Consider the following 13,102-nt stretch of genomic DNA (forward strand, 5'->3'; position numbering starts at 1 on the left):
GAAGCACCTGCAAGAAAAACAACCCAAAACAAAAGTAAAGCTAAGCGAACTGTACATCTCTCTCTCTCTCTCTCTCTCTCTCTCTCTCTCTCTCATAGAAATACGTAATGACATACACCCCCCCCCCCACACACACACACACACAAACACACACTCTCTCTCTCACACACACATATAATCTCTCTCTCTCTCTCTCTCTCTCTCTCTCTCTCTCTCTCTCTCTCTCTCTCCCCCCTCTTCCACTTATCTTTCTCTTGCATTGGATCATCCCTCAAGATGGTTTTTAAGCATGTGCAATTCTCCCCCCTCTTCCACTTATCTTTCTCTTGCATTGGATCATCCCTCAAGATGGTTTTTAATCAAGAAATTCGCCGGTATTGGCAGCAAGGAAATACGGGAAATAATTTAATGTACTTAATGTGTCTAGTTAGAACGAATGGACTAATGTTGGGTGCTCCAATAACATACAGCAATGGCTAGAGGAAGTGAATCATATGACTATATGTGATATAAGGTAGACTGATACAGTTAATTACTTGAAGGGAAAGGAGGGTGTAGCATATGTGTCTACATGCAAGGTCATATGATAATGTCGTTAGTCATTTGATAAACCCTTGACCTCCCCCCTCCCCACCTCTCTCTCTCTCTCTCTCTCTCTCTAGCTATGGTTTTGTGCATATCTTTATTTTCTTTCATCTCCTTTCCTTAGATATTCATGCCCTTTCACCTTCCCCCTAGCATCGATCAACCCCTACACCTCTCTTTCTCTCTCTCTCTCTCAAAACCTCCCCCCCCTCTCTCTCTCTCTCCCTCTCTCACAAAAACACAAAAGCACACACACACACACACACACACACACACACACAAACACACACTCTCTCTCTCTCTCACACACATATAATCTCTCTCTCTCTCTCTCTCTCTCTCCCCCCTCTTCCACTTATCTTTCTCTTGCATTGGATCATGCCTCAAGATGGTTTTTAATCAAGAAATTCACCGGTATTGGCAGCAAGGAAATACGGGAAATAATTTAATGTACTTAATGTGTGTAGTTAGAACGAATGGACTAATGTTGGGTGCTCCAATAACATACAGCAATGGCTAGAGGAAGTGAATCGTATGACTATATGTGATATAAGGTAGACTGATACAGTTAATTACTTGAAGAGAAAGGAGGGTGTAGCATATGTGTCTACATGCAAGGTTGCATGATGGCGATTGATTGACCTATAGGAGGGTGCACACTACCTCTTTTCCTTCAGGAAAATCTCTCCTTGCTTGCTCAAATCTACCTTCTTTCGTTCCTCCATTATCTTTATTTTCTTTCATCTCCTTTCCTTAGATATTCACAAAAACACAAAAGCACACACACACACACACACACACACACACACACACACACACACAAACACACACTCTCTCTCACATACACACATATAATCTCTCTCTCTCTCTCTCTCTCCCCCCTCTTCCACTTATCTTTCTCTTGCATTGGATCATCCCTCAAGATGGTTTTTAAGCATGTGCAATTCTCCCCCCCTCTTCCACTTATCTTTCTCTTGCATTGGATCATCCCTCAAGATGGTTTTTAATCAAGAGATTCGCTGGTATTGGCAGCAAGGAAATACGGGAAATAATTTAATGTACTTAATGTGTCTAGTTAGAACGAATGGACTATTGTTGGGTGCTCCAATAACATACAGCAATGGCTAGAGGAAGTGTATATAAGCGAACTGTACATCTCTCTCTCTCTCTCTCTCTCTCTCTCGCCCAACCTACAGTAGCCCAACCTACAACACAGTTGCACGCTAAACTACCAGCCTTTTCTATAATCCTTTTCTATTGGCTCAGCATGTATTGGCTATCAGTTAATTACTTGAAGGGAAAGGAGGGTGTAGCATATGTGTCTACATGCAAGGTCATATGATAATGCCGTTAGTCCATATTTGGTTTAATCCATATTCTTTTGTTTTCGACGCATGTAATGAAATATTCATTGAACTGAATCACACTCCCTCACCTTTATGTCTGCACTCTGCATGCCTTTGCCCCCTCGAGATTTGCATTCGGGTCCTCACACACACACCGTCTCGCTCTCTCTCTGACCTTGCTCACACACACACCGTCTCGCTCTCTCTCTCTTTTGTTTTCGGCACATGCAATGAAATAGTCATTCATTTTTGTTATGTGCTAGAGGAGCATGGGATGAGGCAAGGAAGGGAAGGCAATAGATAGAAGATAGATGCTCAAGGGCACTCTATAACTGTACATCTCTCTCTCTCTCTCTCTCTCTCTCTCTCTCTCTCTCTGTCTCATAGAAATACGTAATGACATACACCCCCACGTATAAATTAAGCTAATGCCTTACACCTTTATCCCCCCTCCCCATTTCTTTTATATTTGATTTAATCCATATTCTTTTATTTTCGGCGCATGCAATGAAATAGTCGTTGAACTGAATCACACTCCCTCACCTGTATGTCTACACTTTGCATGCCTTTGCCCCCTCGAGATTTGCACTTGATTTGTGTTGTGGTTAGAGAGAGAGTTTCAATCGAAGGATCCACGGAATTCATCTATCTTCTATCTTCCATTTCTATCTTCTATCTTCCATTTCTATCTTCTCCTCCTTAATAGAATAGATAGATAAGGAGGGAGGATGGAGATCTCTGACCTTGCTGGGCTCCCTTTGCTGCAGACCGTAGTAGCAAGCTGCAAAGGCAAGGAGTAGGCAGAGGGTAGGGCACTGAGAGAAGGAGGGTGGTGGAGCTGAAGGAGCTGAAGGAGACGAAGCGTGGTGGAGGGTGGTGGAGGTGCAGGAGATGGAGCTCGAGCACGTGTCTCCTCCCTCCTCCCTCCTAATAATAGAATAATAGAAGAGAAATAGAAGAGCTGAAGGTCAAGCAGGTCGAGCTTCGCAGGAGACGGCTTGGCGATGGCGATGGCGCAGCGTAGGAGACACGGAGCCCAGCCTAAGAGACACGGAGCCCAGCGATCACCGAGCTGCAGGTTGGCGAAGGAGCGAGCTGGAGACGAAGAAAGAGCTGCAGGAAAAGCGAGACGAAGAAAGAGCTGCAGGTTGGCGAAGAAGCGAGACGACGACGACGACGACGGAGGGAGCTGCAGGTTGGCGAAGGAGCGAGCTGGAGAGAAGCAAAGGTCGAGCGAGGGAAGTTTCAAAACGCTACGACGGCGGGCGATCACCTTCAATGTGAGGCGGGCGATCACCTTCAATGCGACGGCGTGAAGGTGATGAAGGTGAAGATGAAGGTGAGCCCAGCAACGTCGTCCCTCCTCCTCCCGCCACGTGCCTCTCCCTCCTCCCGCCACGTGCCTCTCCCTCCTCCCTCCTCCCTCCTTAATAGAATAGATAGATGTAGACATCTCCACACAAGTTCACGCGCAAAGAAAACTATTATTCCTTCCATTGGAAGAGAATGAATCGGTCCCTGACTTCTTGGATCGGTGGATACGGCTCCTTGATGAGCCCGTTGAAGCGGGATTGATGAGTATGACTCCCGCACAAAGAATCAAGCTTGGATATTGGTTGATCGACCTCCTCACCGCAAGATCATAAGCGCCAAATGGCTCTTGAAACGCAAAGACAAAGCCGATGGATCAATCGCTTGATATAAGGCACATCTGATTGCAAGAGGATTCTCTCAAATTCCAGGAGTTGACTACTTGGAAACTTATGCCCCTGTTGTCAAAATCCAGTCCTTGCGTCTGCTGATAATCGCACTGAGCGCTGGAAAGGGACTTCCATCTACATCAAATGGATGTAAAAACAGCTTTCCTAAATGGAGTTCTGCCCAAAGACCAGAGGATCTACATGCAACAGCGACCAGGTTTTGAACAACTGGTCAGCAAAACAAAGTCTGTCATTTGTTGAAGAGCCTTTATGGTCTCAAACACTCTCCTCGGCCGGTCTGGTACCTGCAACGGCTCAACAAGTTCCTACTTAAAATGGGATTCAAGCTCATTTAGTCAGATTGCAGCGTTTGCATCAAATGATCTTGTCATTCGTACTGCATTCTAGGTCTCTATGTTGATGACCTGCTACTACTGGCGTGCAACGAGCTTGATTTCTTACTACAGATCAAACTTCAACTTTCCTTGGAGTTTGAAATGACAGACAATGGCCTGGCGGAATATTGCCTTGGCATCCAGATCCAACGCAATGTCCAGACATGCTCCATTACAATCCTGCAACGCCGTTACATTCTAGATGTGCTTAAGAGGTTCCAAATGCTTGAAGCCAAGGTAGTATCCATACCCATGGAAGTCAACGCCAAACTGTCCAAGATGATGAGTCCTCACGATGAACACACCCGCTCGATGACGCTCCAAGTGCCCTACCGCCAAGCAATTGGCTCCATTCGATACTTAGTAACCTGCACTAGGCCTAACATTGCTTTTGTTGCCTCGCAGGTTTCTCAGCATATGCAGGATCCCGGCCCGTCCCAGTGGAATGCTGTCAAACGCCTCTTCCGCTATCTGGTGCACACTTAAGAGGTTGGGATCACGTATCATTCGACCAACGATATCACTCTTGAAGGATGGTGCGACGCCGATTGGGGAGGTGATGTTGATACACGCAAGTCAACAACGGGGTATGCCTATCAGTTGGCTTCAGGCCCGGTAATATGGTTCTCAAAGAAGCAACCTACAGTCGCCATATCTACGGCTAAGGCTGAATATTAAGCAGTTGCGACAACTGTATTTGATGGCTTGTGGCTCAAGGGCATTCTCCAAGAGCTTGGGTTTTCGTTGAAGCTCCCATTCATTCTCCACAGTGACAACTAGTCATGCATAGCAATCTCCAACAACACTACTCAAAGCGATCGAATAAAATATGTCGACTTAAAATTTCATTTTGTAAAAGACTTTGTTGATCGTGGTGTGGCAGTACTCAAGTATGTTCCAACAAGATCAATGCTCGCTCAACACTGGGAATGTAGTCAAGAAATCGGCCTGACTTGGCCATAAACTTTTCCTTTCAGGAAACACACTTTACGAGTTAAGGGGGGGTATTGAAATATTAATCCTAAGCGTGTACAACAATAGTACGCAACATGGCGCGAGCTTGTATGCCTCCACTACGTAACTGAATAACTGCTCAACTGACGACGTAGTAGTCCATATATTTTCGTCTCCTACGTGTACACCTTCAGTCTCCTATTCTCTCTCACGGATGCAGTCTCATTCTTATTTGATAACTCCTCACATCTCAATAGTATCCGTGAAAGATTACAGGTCGATGAAGGAGAAAGAGAAGAGGCAAAAGGTGGGCTTGGCTGAGTGTGAGGATTTAGTATGACATAAAGGAAATCGGGACTTAGGAGGGCTCAAGAGAATCAAAATTATACACGAAAGCTGAATGGAAGGGTGGGGGGACGCAGGGGAGGGAAGCTTCAAGGGAGGGGCAAATCTTCAATCAAGGTTATACAAGCAAGTAGAATGAGCTGCTGCCACAATTGACTTGGCGTGTACTAAAGGCCAAACGATGTTTGGTACATAAATAAATTTTTAACCAGCTATTGTGGTTTGACAACAAATTTTCGAATGCAAATTTCTGAATGGAACTGCACGTTTGTGCCTCCTCCCACTTTGCATTGCACACAATGTATTCACACTGAACGGATGCAGATTGCCTGAGATTTCGCATTTTACATAGAACGAAGCCGAGGAAGAGTTTGCCATGGAAAGCATTTTACTACTCACCGCTTTTGGAAGTTTAGATGTTTTATAGAGAATGCAAATACAAACGCGAATAGTATTATCATGCCCACGTGCACACCGGCTACTACTCCCAAAAAGTCGTGGCGAAAACCGAAGTATCCTTGGAGATACTGTGGCACCGTCTCCCTCCCGCTTCCAGCAACGTCAATAGTTACGCTATCGAGATCCCCTAATTGAGAAGTGATTAAACCATATAATGTCCATGAAACAGGATTACCCCAGTAGTACCATCTCCACCAAATAGGAATCCTCTGAAATGCCAACAATTATTGTTAGAAATAAACTCCTCGGACAACTCCAGACCAAATATCAGAACGAAGGACATTAGAGAAATAATGTAGCTGACGGATTGAACTTACAGTGCGTGGGATCAGGAAGCCTGAAAACAGGTTCCAGATGCTGTAGAAGGCTGATGAAATGATAGCAGCAAATGAATGGCTTGGCGTGATTGCGACAAGCATCATGCCATACAAGGTAAAATACGTGAATGTGCAGAACATAAAGAAGAGGAACCAAAAAAACTTGACCGCCGTCCATTGGAAGTTCATCATGAAGTAAACTATCAATCCGTAGACAAACGTCTGCAGTAAGTTGTAGGGGATCTCGACCACCACCTACATGATGTTTTGAGAAAGGCATTTCAATTCAATGGATACGGAGGAGTTGAAGGTTGATCCACCAAAAGGAGAGAGAAAGTGCATGTGATCATACCCACAAACCGCCGTGACTATGGCTGTTTGACAACATATATATATAACTAGAAGTAGCGCACCTGTCCAAAAGCATAAGCGAGTGGAGAATACATTGCAGCTGCCTTTTCACGGTAGAAGACTGTTCTTTCAACATCTACAACTGGCTGAATTGTGTTTGCATTGGTCATTCCAAGAATCAGTGTAGCCGCATACATTGCGCCCATGATATTGGCTATATCTTGCTCTCTAGTTCTGAGTACACAAAGCACGGTCGGGTTAATAAAGTTTCTCAAATAGGCACAGCGCGTCCTACTTTCTGGCACAGATTCGTGTGACATCTCCACCATACTATGAAGATAAGACAAGCCTACTTACATTTTGGAACCAAGGTCCCAGAAGATCGTTCCAAACATAATTGCAAGCACGGCTGTGAAGAAAAACCGCACAACATTGTATTCTGGATTGCGCCAATATGACCAGTGTTGCTTCCAAAGGCATGCAATGCACTGCAGTGTAAAGCTCTGAGAGTACTTGGTTGGAAAGTACAGGTCCTTTGATCCCACGGCTGGTGCACTCAATTGCTTAATAAGTTCTCTATTGTGTCTGAAACAGAGTAGAACAAGCTTAATCTCAGATTCCAAGGTGTCGCTTTCTGATTGTAGACTTAATATAATGTCTTTATAGTGGCATGCTCACACACCCATCTAATAGGAAAGGCACCTACTGGAAGAGAGGCGAGTTTTTGTATATTTGGGCAAAATCAACTCCAAGGCGAGCCTCGGCCACTAGTGAACTGATGTCCAACATCCATGTTGCTGGATTATAACCTTCCTTAATTTTGGGAACACCAGGTATCGCCTGTGTAGTAAGACTCAGGTCAGCACTATATTTTGCAAGAGAATGGATGCACACTGGCAAAAACTCAATACTTTTCAAGATTTGAATAAATTGCTTACCTCAAAGTACTCAACAAGTTTGTGAGAATGGTGACCAAGAGGCCCACTGTAAATTACTTGCCCTCCAAGCTTCATCAAGAGCAACTGCAGGCAAGATCGGAGCCACCCTTGAAATCTTAATGTCTGCCTTGTACAATTCATGTACTATTTGTGAGCTAAATCTACACTCCAATGACCATATATGCATAGAAAATGAATTCTGTTGTGTGTATGCCCTTACAGATAGCCCCCAGTCATCAAGTTATGCATTGTACTGAATCTCAATTATGCAATCAAGTTCTTATACCTCATCAAATGCTTCAAATATATTGATGCTAGGTTGGTGAATTGTGCAGACCACAGTACGCCCTGTGTCCACGGTGTTACGAACAGTTCGCATGACAATTGCAGCAGCTCTTGCATCCAATCCAGATGTTGGCTCATCCATGAAAATGATGGAAGGATTCGCAACAAGCTCCACAGCAATAGTCAACCTTTTGCGTTGTTCGGTTGAGAGACCATTAACCCCAGGAAGGCCAACAATAGCATCTTGAATTGGATTGAGCTCTACAAGCTCCATAACCTCGTCAACAAACATCTGCAAGATATAGCAAGATTCTAAATAAGAACCTTCTATCCTTACACTACCAATCATGTAGTATTTGTATCTGGTTGTACACTTTTCTCAAGCTTCCAAATGTGATTCCAACTTACCATTCGTCTGTGTTCATCCACTTCTTTGGCAAGCCTAAGCCATGCAGAATATATAAGAGATTCCTTAACAGTGATGTTCGGGGAATGAATATCATTTTGTTCACAGTACCCTACAATACGAGCGAAAGTTTCTTGCTTCTTGGGATACCCTGATATCGTTATGTTACCCTCAATGTACCCCCCTGTTTTTCGTCCAACCAGTACATCCATCAAAGTTGTTTTTCCAGCACCAGTGACACCAACCAAAGCTGTTAGAATGCCTGGTCTAAAGGAGCCACTCACGCTTTGTAGTAGCTGTAGACTTGGTCCAGGAACTCCTTGTTGAATCATTTCCTATACCATAGCACAAAAGTCATCTTTATAATGCCATACTCAATACTCATGTGAAAATTAAATTCACTAACAAAAATGATGAACAAAAACTTACAGAGGGCATATCGACGTAGTAGTTAATGTCATGAAAAGCAATGGACAATGGCTGAAAAGGTAAAACCATGCCCCTATTTACAGCTTTTACAACTGCTTCATTGATAGCCTCGACACATTCAGAACCTGAACTGGAAAAATCGCTTGATCTTTTTCCTTGTATTTCAATGCCTGCTGTCAAATCCAAAAAATCTAAGATAAGGGAACTCACCTATTGATAGATGAATGAAAAAAAATATTTAGGGTTGCGAAAGAACAAGGACAAGTTGGTAGAGACCTTTTGCATGGCTAGAGAAAGACCGCCTCTTTGATCTGGATTGCGATAGATGCAATGAATCACCAGTCTGATTTAAATGTGTCTTTTCATGAGCCTCCGCTGAAATAATGGCTTGTGGTCGCCCAATAGCTACAACATTAGAGAGAGGTCATAGAAAATTAGGCTCTGTTGGACACAAGTGCTAGAGTAATTAATAAAGATGCCTCATCTCTGCATGCAAGAAACACACTTTAGCATGTATATTAAAATATCTTGTCCCTTTTTGTACTATGCCTGCAAAATAGATCAACTGAATAGAAGCAGAATCTCACGATTTAAATATGCCAATGCGAGAGTGTACAGCACATTGAAGAGCACAGTAAATCCAACCAGTGCTCCAATACTGATCCAGTACGAATAACCCTCAGTAAAAATTCCATGCTCCTTCAGTACAGCTTTGCCGATAGTTTGTGCAGTTGTGGTATCGTTATAAGGCTGAACAAAGATAGGTTGGTCATCAGTTTGGAAGACCATCACTATGCCATATCCTAATGCAAAGAAATAAACAAATGACTGAGTAACCAAGATTCATCAAAGTTGCTTATAGCTTAATAAAGGCAATTCTCACATACTATGTTCCAGCGATGCGCCAAAAATTCATTCACAGCCAGTGCATTCTGTCCATACATCATGGGTGAGATCCAATATCCCCAAATCCACCATTTGTGTATATTGTCTGTAACGCATTGAAGTTCCAAACTATTATTTTACTTCTAGTTGACAACAATTCAGGCTGCTTTGAAAATAGAAAATTCTTAGGCTCCCTAGAAAAAGCAAGACTTGCTTACCTCTGGATATAACAAATCCTCCTAAGACAAAGATAAGCATGAGTGCAAAGGAACCAAATGTATTTGCTACAACCATGCTTCTTCCAGCAGCACCAAGGAAGCGGAAGAGTGCATAGGACATTTGAGAAACCACAAATAAGAGCAAGAACTGTCGAAAAAACCTGCAATGCAGAGAAACACATCGTTGACCACTTTGACTACAGGTGATTCATGAATCCATACAAGAGTGCACACCTTACGATCAGAAGAATGTGCAGAAGTTCTTTCCGACCTGCTGGCTTCAGGAGCGAATCCAATGGTAAAATATGTGAGACAAATCCAGATTCCTGATTCCAATATGGATAAAGGTATTCTAGTGATGCAAGTTGGTATGGAAGCAGCCCATGCAGGGTAGAACATTTGATCCCTTTGTTTGTAGAACACAGGAAGTCGACCCACTGCCATAGAAATCTCTGCAAATCCATTGAACATTACATTGACCATGCCAAAGAAAAGGGCACCCAAGTATAAAGTGCCATCTGTGATATTGTCTGGATGTAGTTTTGTTCGAAAAAATACAGTCATGGTAATCAAAGATATCATTGATATCTGAAAGGTGATATAACAAATTGATATCAGATGAGCTCTCCAACTGGTTCATTGATATCCAAATAACAGAAAACTTATCTGGAAAGAGTCTCCTGTAAATATTGCTTAGTTTTCCATATGAAACAGCTAAGAGTATGTTTTTTGGAGATAGAAACCTGAACAATCTTGAAGATGTAAAGGAAAGAGTTTCGCTTCATGAGCAACAGCTCCCTCCAACAGCAAGCCTTTAATAAGTTCCACTTGTCAAGTCCATATTTCTTCATTGAAAGAGATGCCGGATGACTCTCTGTTTTGTCAAAGGGTACTGCTAGCTCCTCTTGAATGCGTTGACCGACGTGGAAAGAGATGAAACCTTCTCTGAACTCTTTTACAGAGATGAATCGGTATGGTTGATCATAGTTGGCCCAATATTGTTCTTGATCCTTCCTTGAAGTAACCTACATACGAGTGAAACATCAATGGTCATCTAAATGCACTACGGTTGCACACCATATGGAAGTCTATATGCTCTGTGACTTGCCCAGTTTTGAATACATTTGGAAGGCTTAATTACCTCCTGCAAAAAATCTGCCACGCTTTTTCTCTCAGGACACTTGAAACCCATGGCCTCAAAGAAGTCAAGAATCAGATCTCTAGGTCCTTGATAAACAATGTGGCCTTCAGAAAGTAAAATAACGTCATCAAATAAGTCAAACGTTTCTGGAGCAGGCTGCAGAAGTGAAACAACCATCGTCCCATCCAATAGATGCACAGATTGGCGCAAGCATTTCACAATCTGATAGGTGGTTGAGCTGTCCAGTCCAGTTGATATTTCATCCATAAACAAGGCCCTGGAAGGTCCCACCAGCATCTCGCCTGAATGAAACATAGAGAATAGTAACTACCTTAATAAGGAGTGGAGACCTATATTCTTTAAAGAAGGGTCAATATTTCGAACTCAAAAAAAGATAACGATCACAGTAGCTTTAGGATGGAGTTTCTACTTCTCAACTATTTACTGAGATTCCATAATCAAATTGGATTTTGAAATGAGGTTCTTAGATTCACTTACCAGTTGTCACCCTTTTCTTCTGGCCTCCAGATATGCCTCGCAGCATCTCATTACCAATGAAAGTGTCCGCACATATGTCAAGGCCCAAGATCTGTGATCTCAAGGATGTAATTTTTGAGGAAATCCACAAGCATGAAAACCTTATTAATAATTATGATTGTCTTCTGTGTCAAACACATATGAAGCCTACAAACCATACCTTCATTACATAGTCTGTGATAATACTAGTCTCCAGCCCTTCCATGGCAACTGCCTGTAAAAATCGGCAGATCTGAACATGTCAGAAGCTTAAAATTCAAATGCCTGCCTGTGAGAACTTAATAATCCAAAAGCCAGAAAGATTATACCTTCATCAAGACGTCAAGATCAGGATCTGGTTTTATTCCAGCTTCTTTTTCTCTTCTAGAAAGCTCCACTAGCATTTCTGACATAAAACACAATTGTCTAAGGAAAGAGTTACAGCTTATGTGGTTTGCATGCTTCAATTGTGATGACAGTGGGCTACAACTCAGCAAGGAACCACGTACCGTATCTTGTTCCCACACCCTGGCAACGTCCAGAAAAGTCAAGTGTTTCACGGACAGTCATTTCACCAATTTGTCTATCTTCCTGACTGATGTAAGCTGACGTTCTTTGAGGGACAAATTCAGAAAATGCATATCCATTGTAGGTTACCTGCCCCGAAACCTGGAATGAAATTCCGGTGTAAACATATGGAGCTATGAAAGTTACAAAATGCTTTCGTCTGCAAAATAACATGGAGCATTCCATTCCATTTTTTTGGGAACGGATGCAATTAGAAATCACAAACACCTATTTGTACCAACCGAGAGTTCTGGGTTGAGCTTTCCTGCAAGAGCCAGCAGGAAAGTTGTTTTCCCAGAACCTGGAGGCCCTAGGAGCAGTGTCATTCTGCAAGAGCTCCAACAGTAGAATCGGTTATTTAAAATCTCTGCCTTGAATCAGATGAAGCTGGCTCTCTTTCATTGTTGGATGTGATCTTATTCCACCATGTAAAGGAAACAGTCTTGAACGTACCTGGAAGGCTTCAAAATTCCACTGACGTCATTGAGAATGGTTAGGTTTCGTTTTCTTGTCGGTAAGTCTAGATGAATTCGACCAAGGAGCCCCTAGCGGAAAATTAAATAGAATGGCGGCAGTCAGCTTAAGCAGCTGTGTGTGGGAAAGTATCTCTCTATGGCTACATAGATTTGCTTTGGGCGGTCGAGTAACTATTTCTCTATTGCTCACGTATATCTCAATCGAAGTTTGTAAAATTGGGTAGCAATCGTGAAAGCTTATACCTCTATCATGTTCATGGTAAAATTGAATAGTGTTGGCAAGGCTCTACTCCGAACGTACGCATGTGCTTCAACTTTTAGGTGTTTGTATCGAACTTCTATTTTCGGAAGTGCAATACCGACCCTGCATAAGATGAGAATTTCGCTCGATATTTAGTTTCAGCAGGACTCTCTGCGTGCCTGACGAAAAGTAAGTCGAAGAAGTTCTTGATCATATAGCCAATGAGGTCAAATGAAGCCTTCCGTTTCGTCAAGAGCCACACACGGAGCGACAGAGCCTGCAGCTTGAAGGGAAATACTTCGAGTGTGCTACTTTGAATCTAACACGCATGGGTTCCAGCGTCTACGGAAGTTTTAAAATGTCGAGCATAGCAGGAATTGTCACACTGCAGAAAAGTAAGGTATGGAAAAAGCAGCTTACAGGTCGATTCTATCTCGGAGCTTGGAAAGAAGACGTTCATTGTCTTCTTCTGCGACGCGCAATAACTTATCGAGTAGCTGAACTCTCTCGGCATGCCCAAGTCTCGTTACGTCCACCTCCTCATGAAC

The 13,102-nt window shown here is 43.0% G+C and overlaps 1 protein-coding gene across 14 annotated transcripts; it reads right to left on the reverse strand.

Moving 5' to 3' along the window:
- Positions 1-5,720: 5,720 nt before the first annotated feature.
- LOC147881788 (pleiotropic drug resistance protein 1-like) lies at positions 5,721-12,164 on the reverse strand. Of its 14 annotated transcripts, XM_087401311.1 has the most exons (22): positions 12,080-12,164; positions 11,780-11,939; positions 11,600-11,676; positions 11,452-11,505; positions 11,253-11,343; positions 10,755-11,056; positions 10,357-10,638; positions 9,885-10,201; positions 9,614-9,774; positions 9,398-9,501; positions 9,098-9,260; positions 8,787-8,915; positions 8,627-8,680; positions 8,511-8,593; positions 8,084-8,416; positions 7,677-7,967; positions 7,391-7,474; positions 7,159-7,292; positions 6,810-7,037; positions 6,515-6,686; positions 6,102-6,356; positions 5,721-5,993 (listed from the first exon to the last, which is right to left on the reverse strand). In XM_087401311.1, exons 1-22 carry the CDS (start codon positions 12,161-12,163, stop codon positions 5,721-5,723), a joined length of 3,831 nt encoding a protein of 1,276 aa, XP_087257437.1. In that variant the 5' UTR covers position 12,164. The 14 variants fall into 14 exon arrangements, with proteins under 14 accessions (XP_087257437.1, XP_087257441.1, XP_087257444.1 ...); XM_087401315.1 differs by having other exon boundaries at positions 8,511-8,689; positions 8,880-8,915; XM_087401318.1 differs by having other exon boundaries at positions 8,511-8,668; positions 8,877-8,915.
- Between the last annotated feature and the right edge of the window lie 938 nt (positions 12,165-13,102).

This window comes from Dipteris shenzhenensis, chromosome 30, assembly GCF_047967505.1.
Source record: "Dipteris shenzhenensis isolate YYH24624 ecotype China chromosome 30, Dip_SZ_1.0, whole genome shotgun sequence".
Classification (NCBI taxonomy): domain Eukaryota; kingdom Viridiplantae; phylum Streptophyta; class Polypodiopsida; order Gleicheniales; family Dipteridaceae; genus Dipteris; species Dipteris shenzhenensis.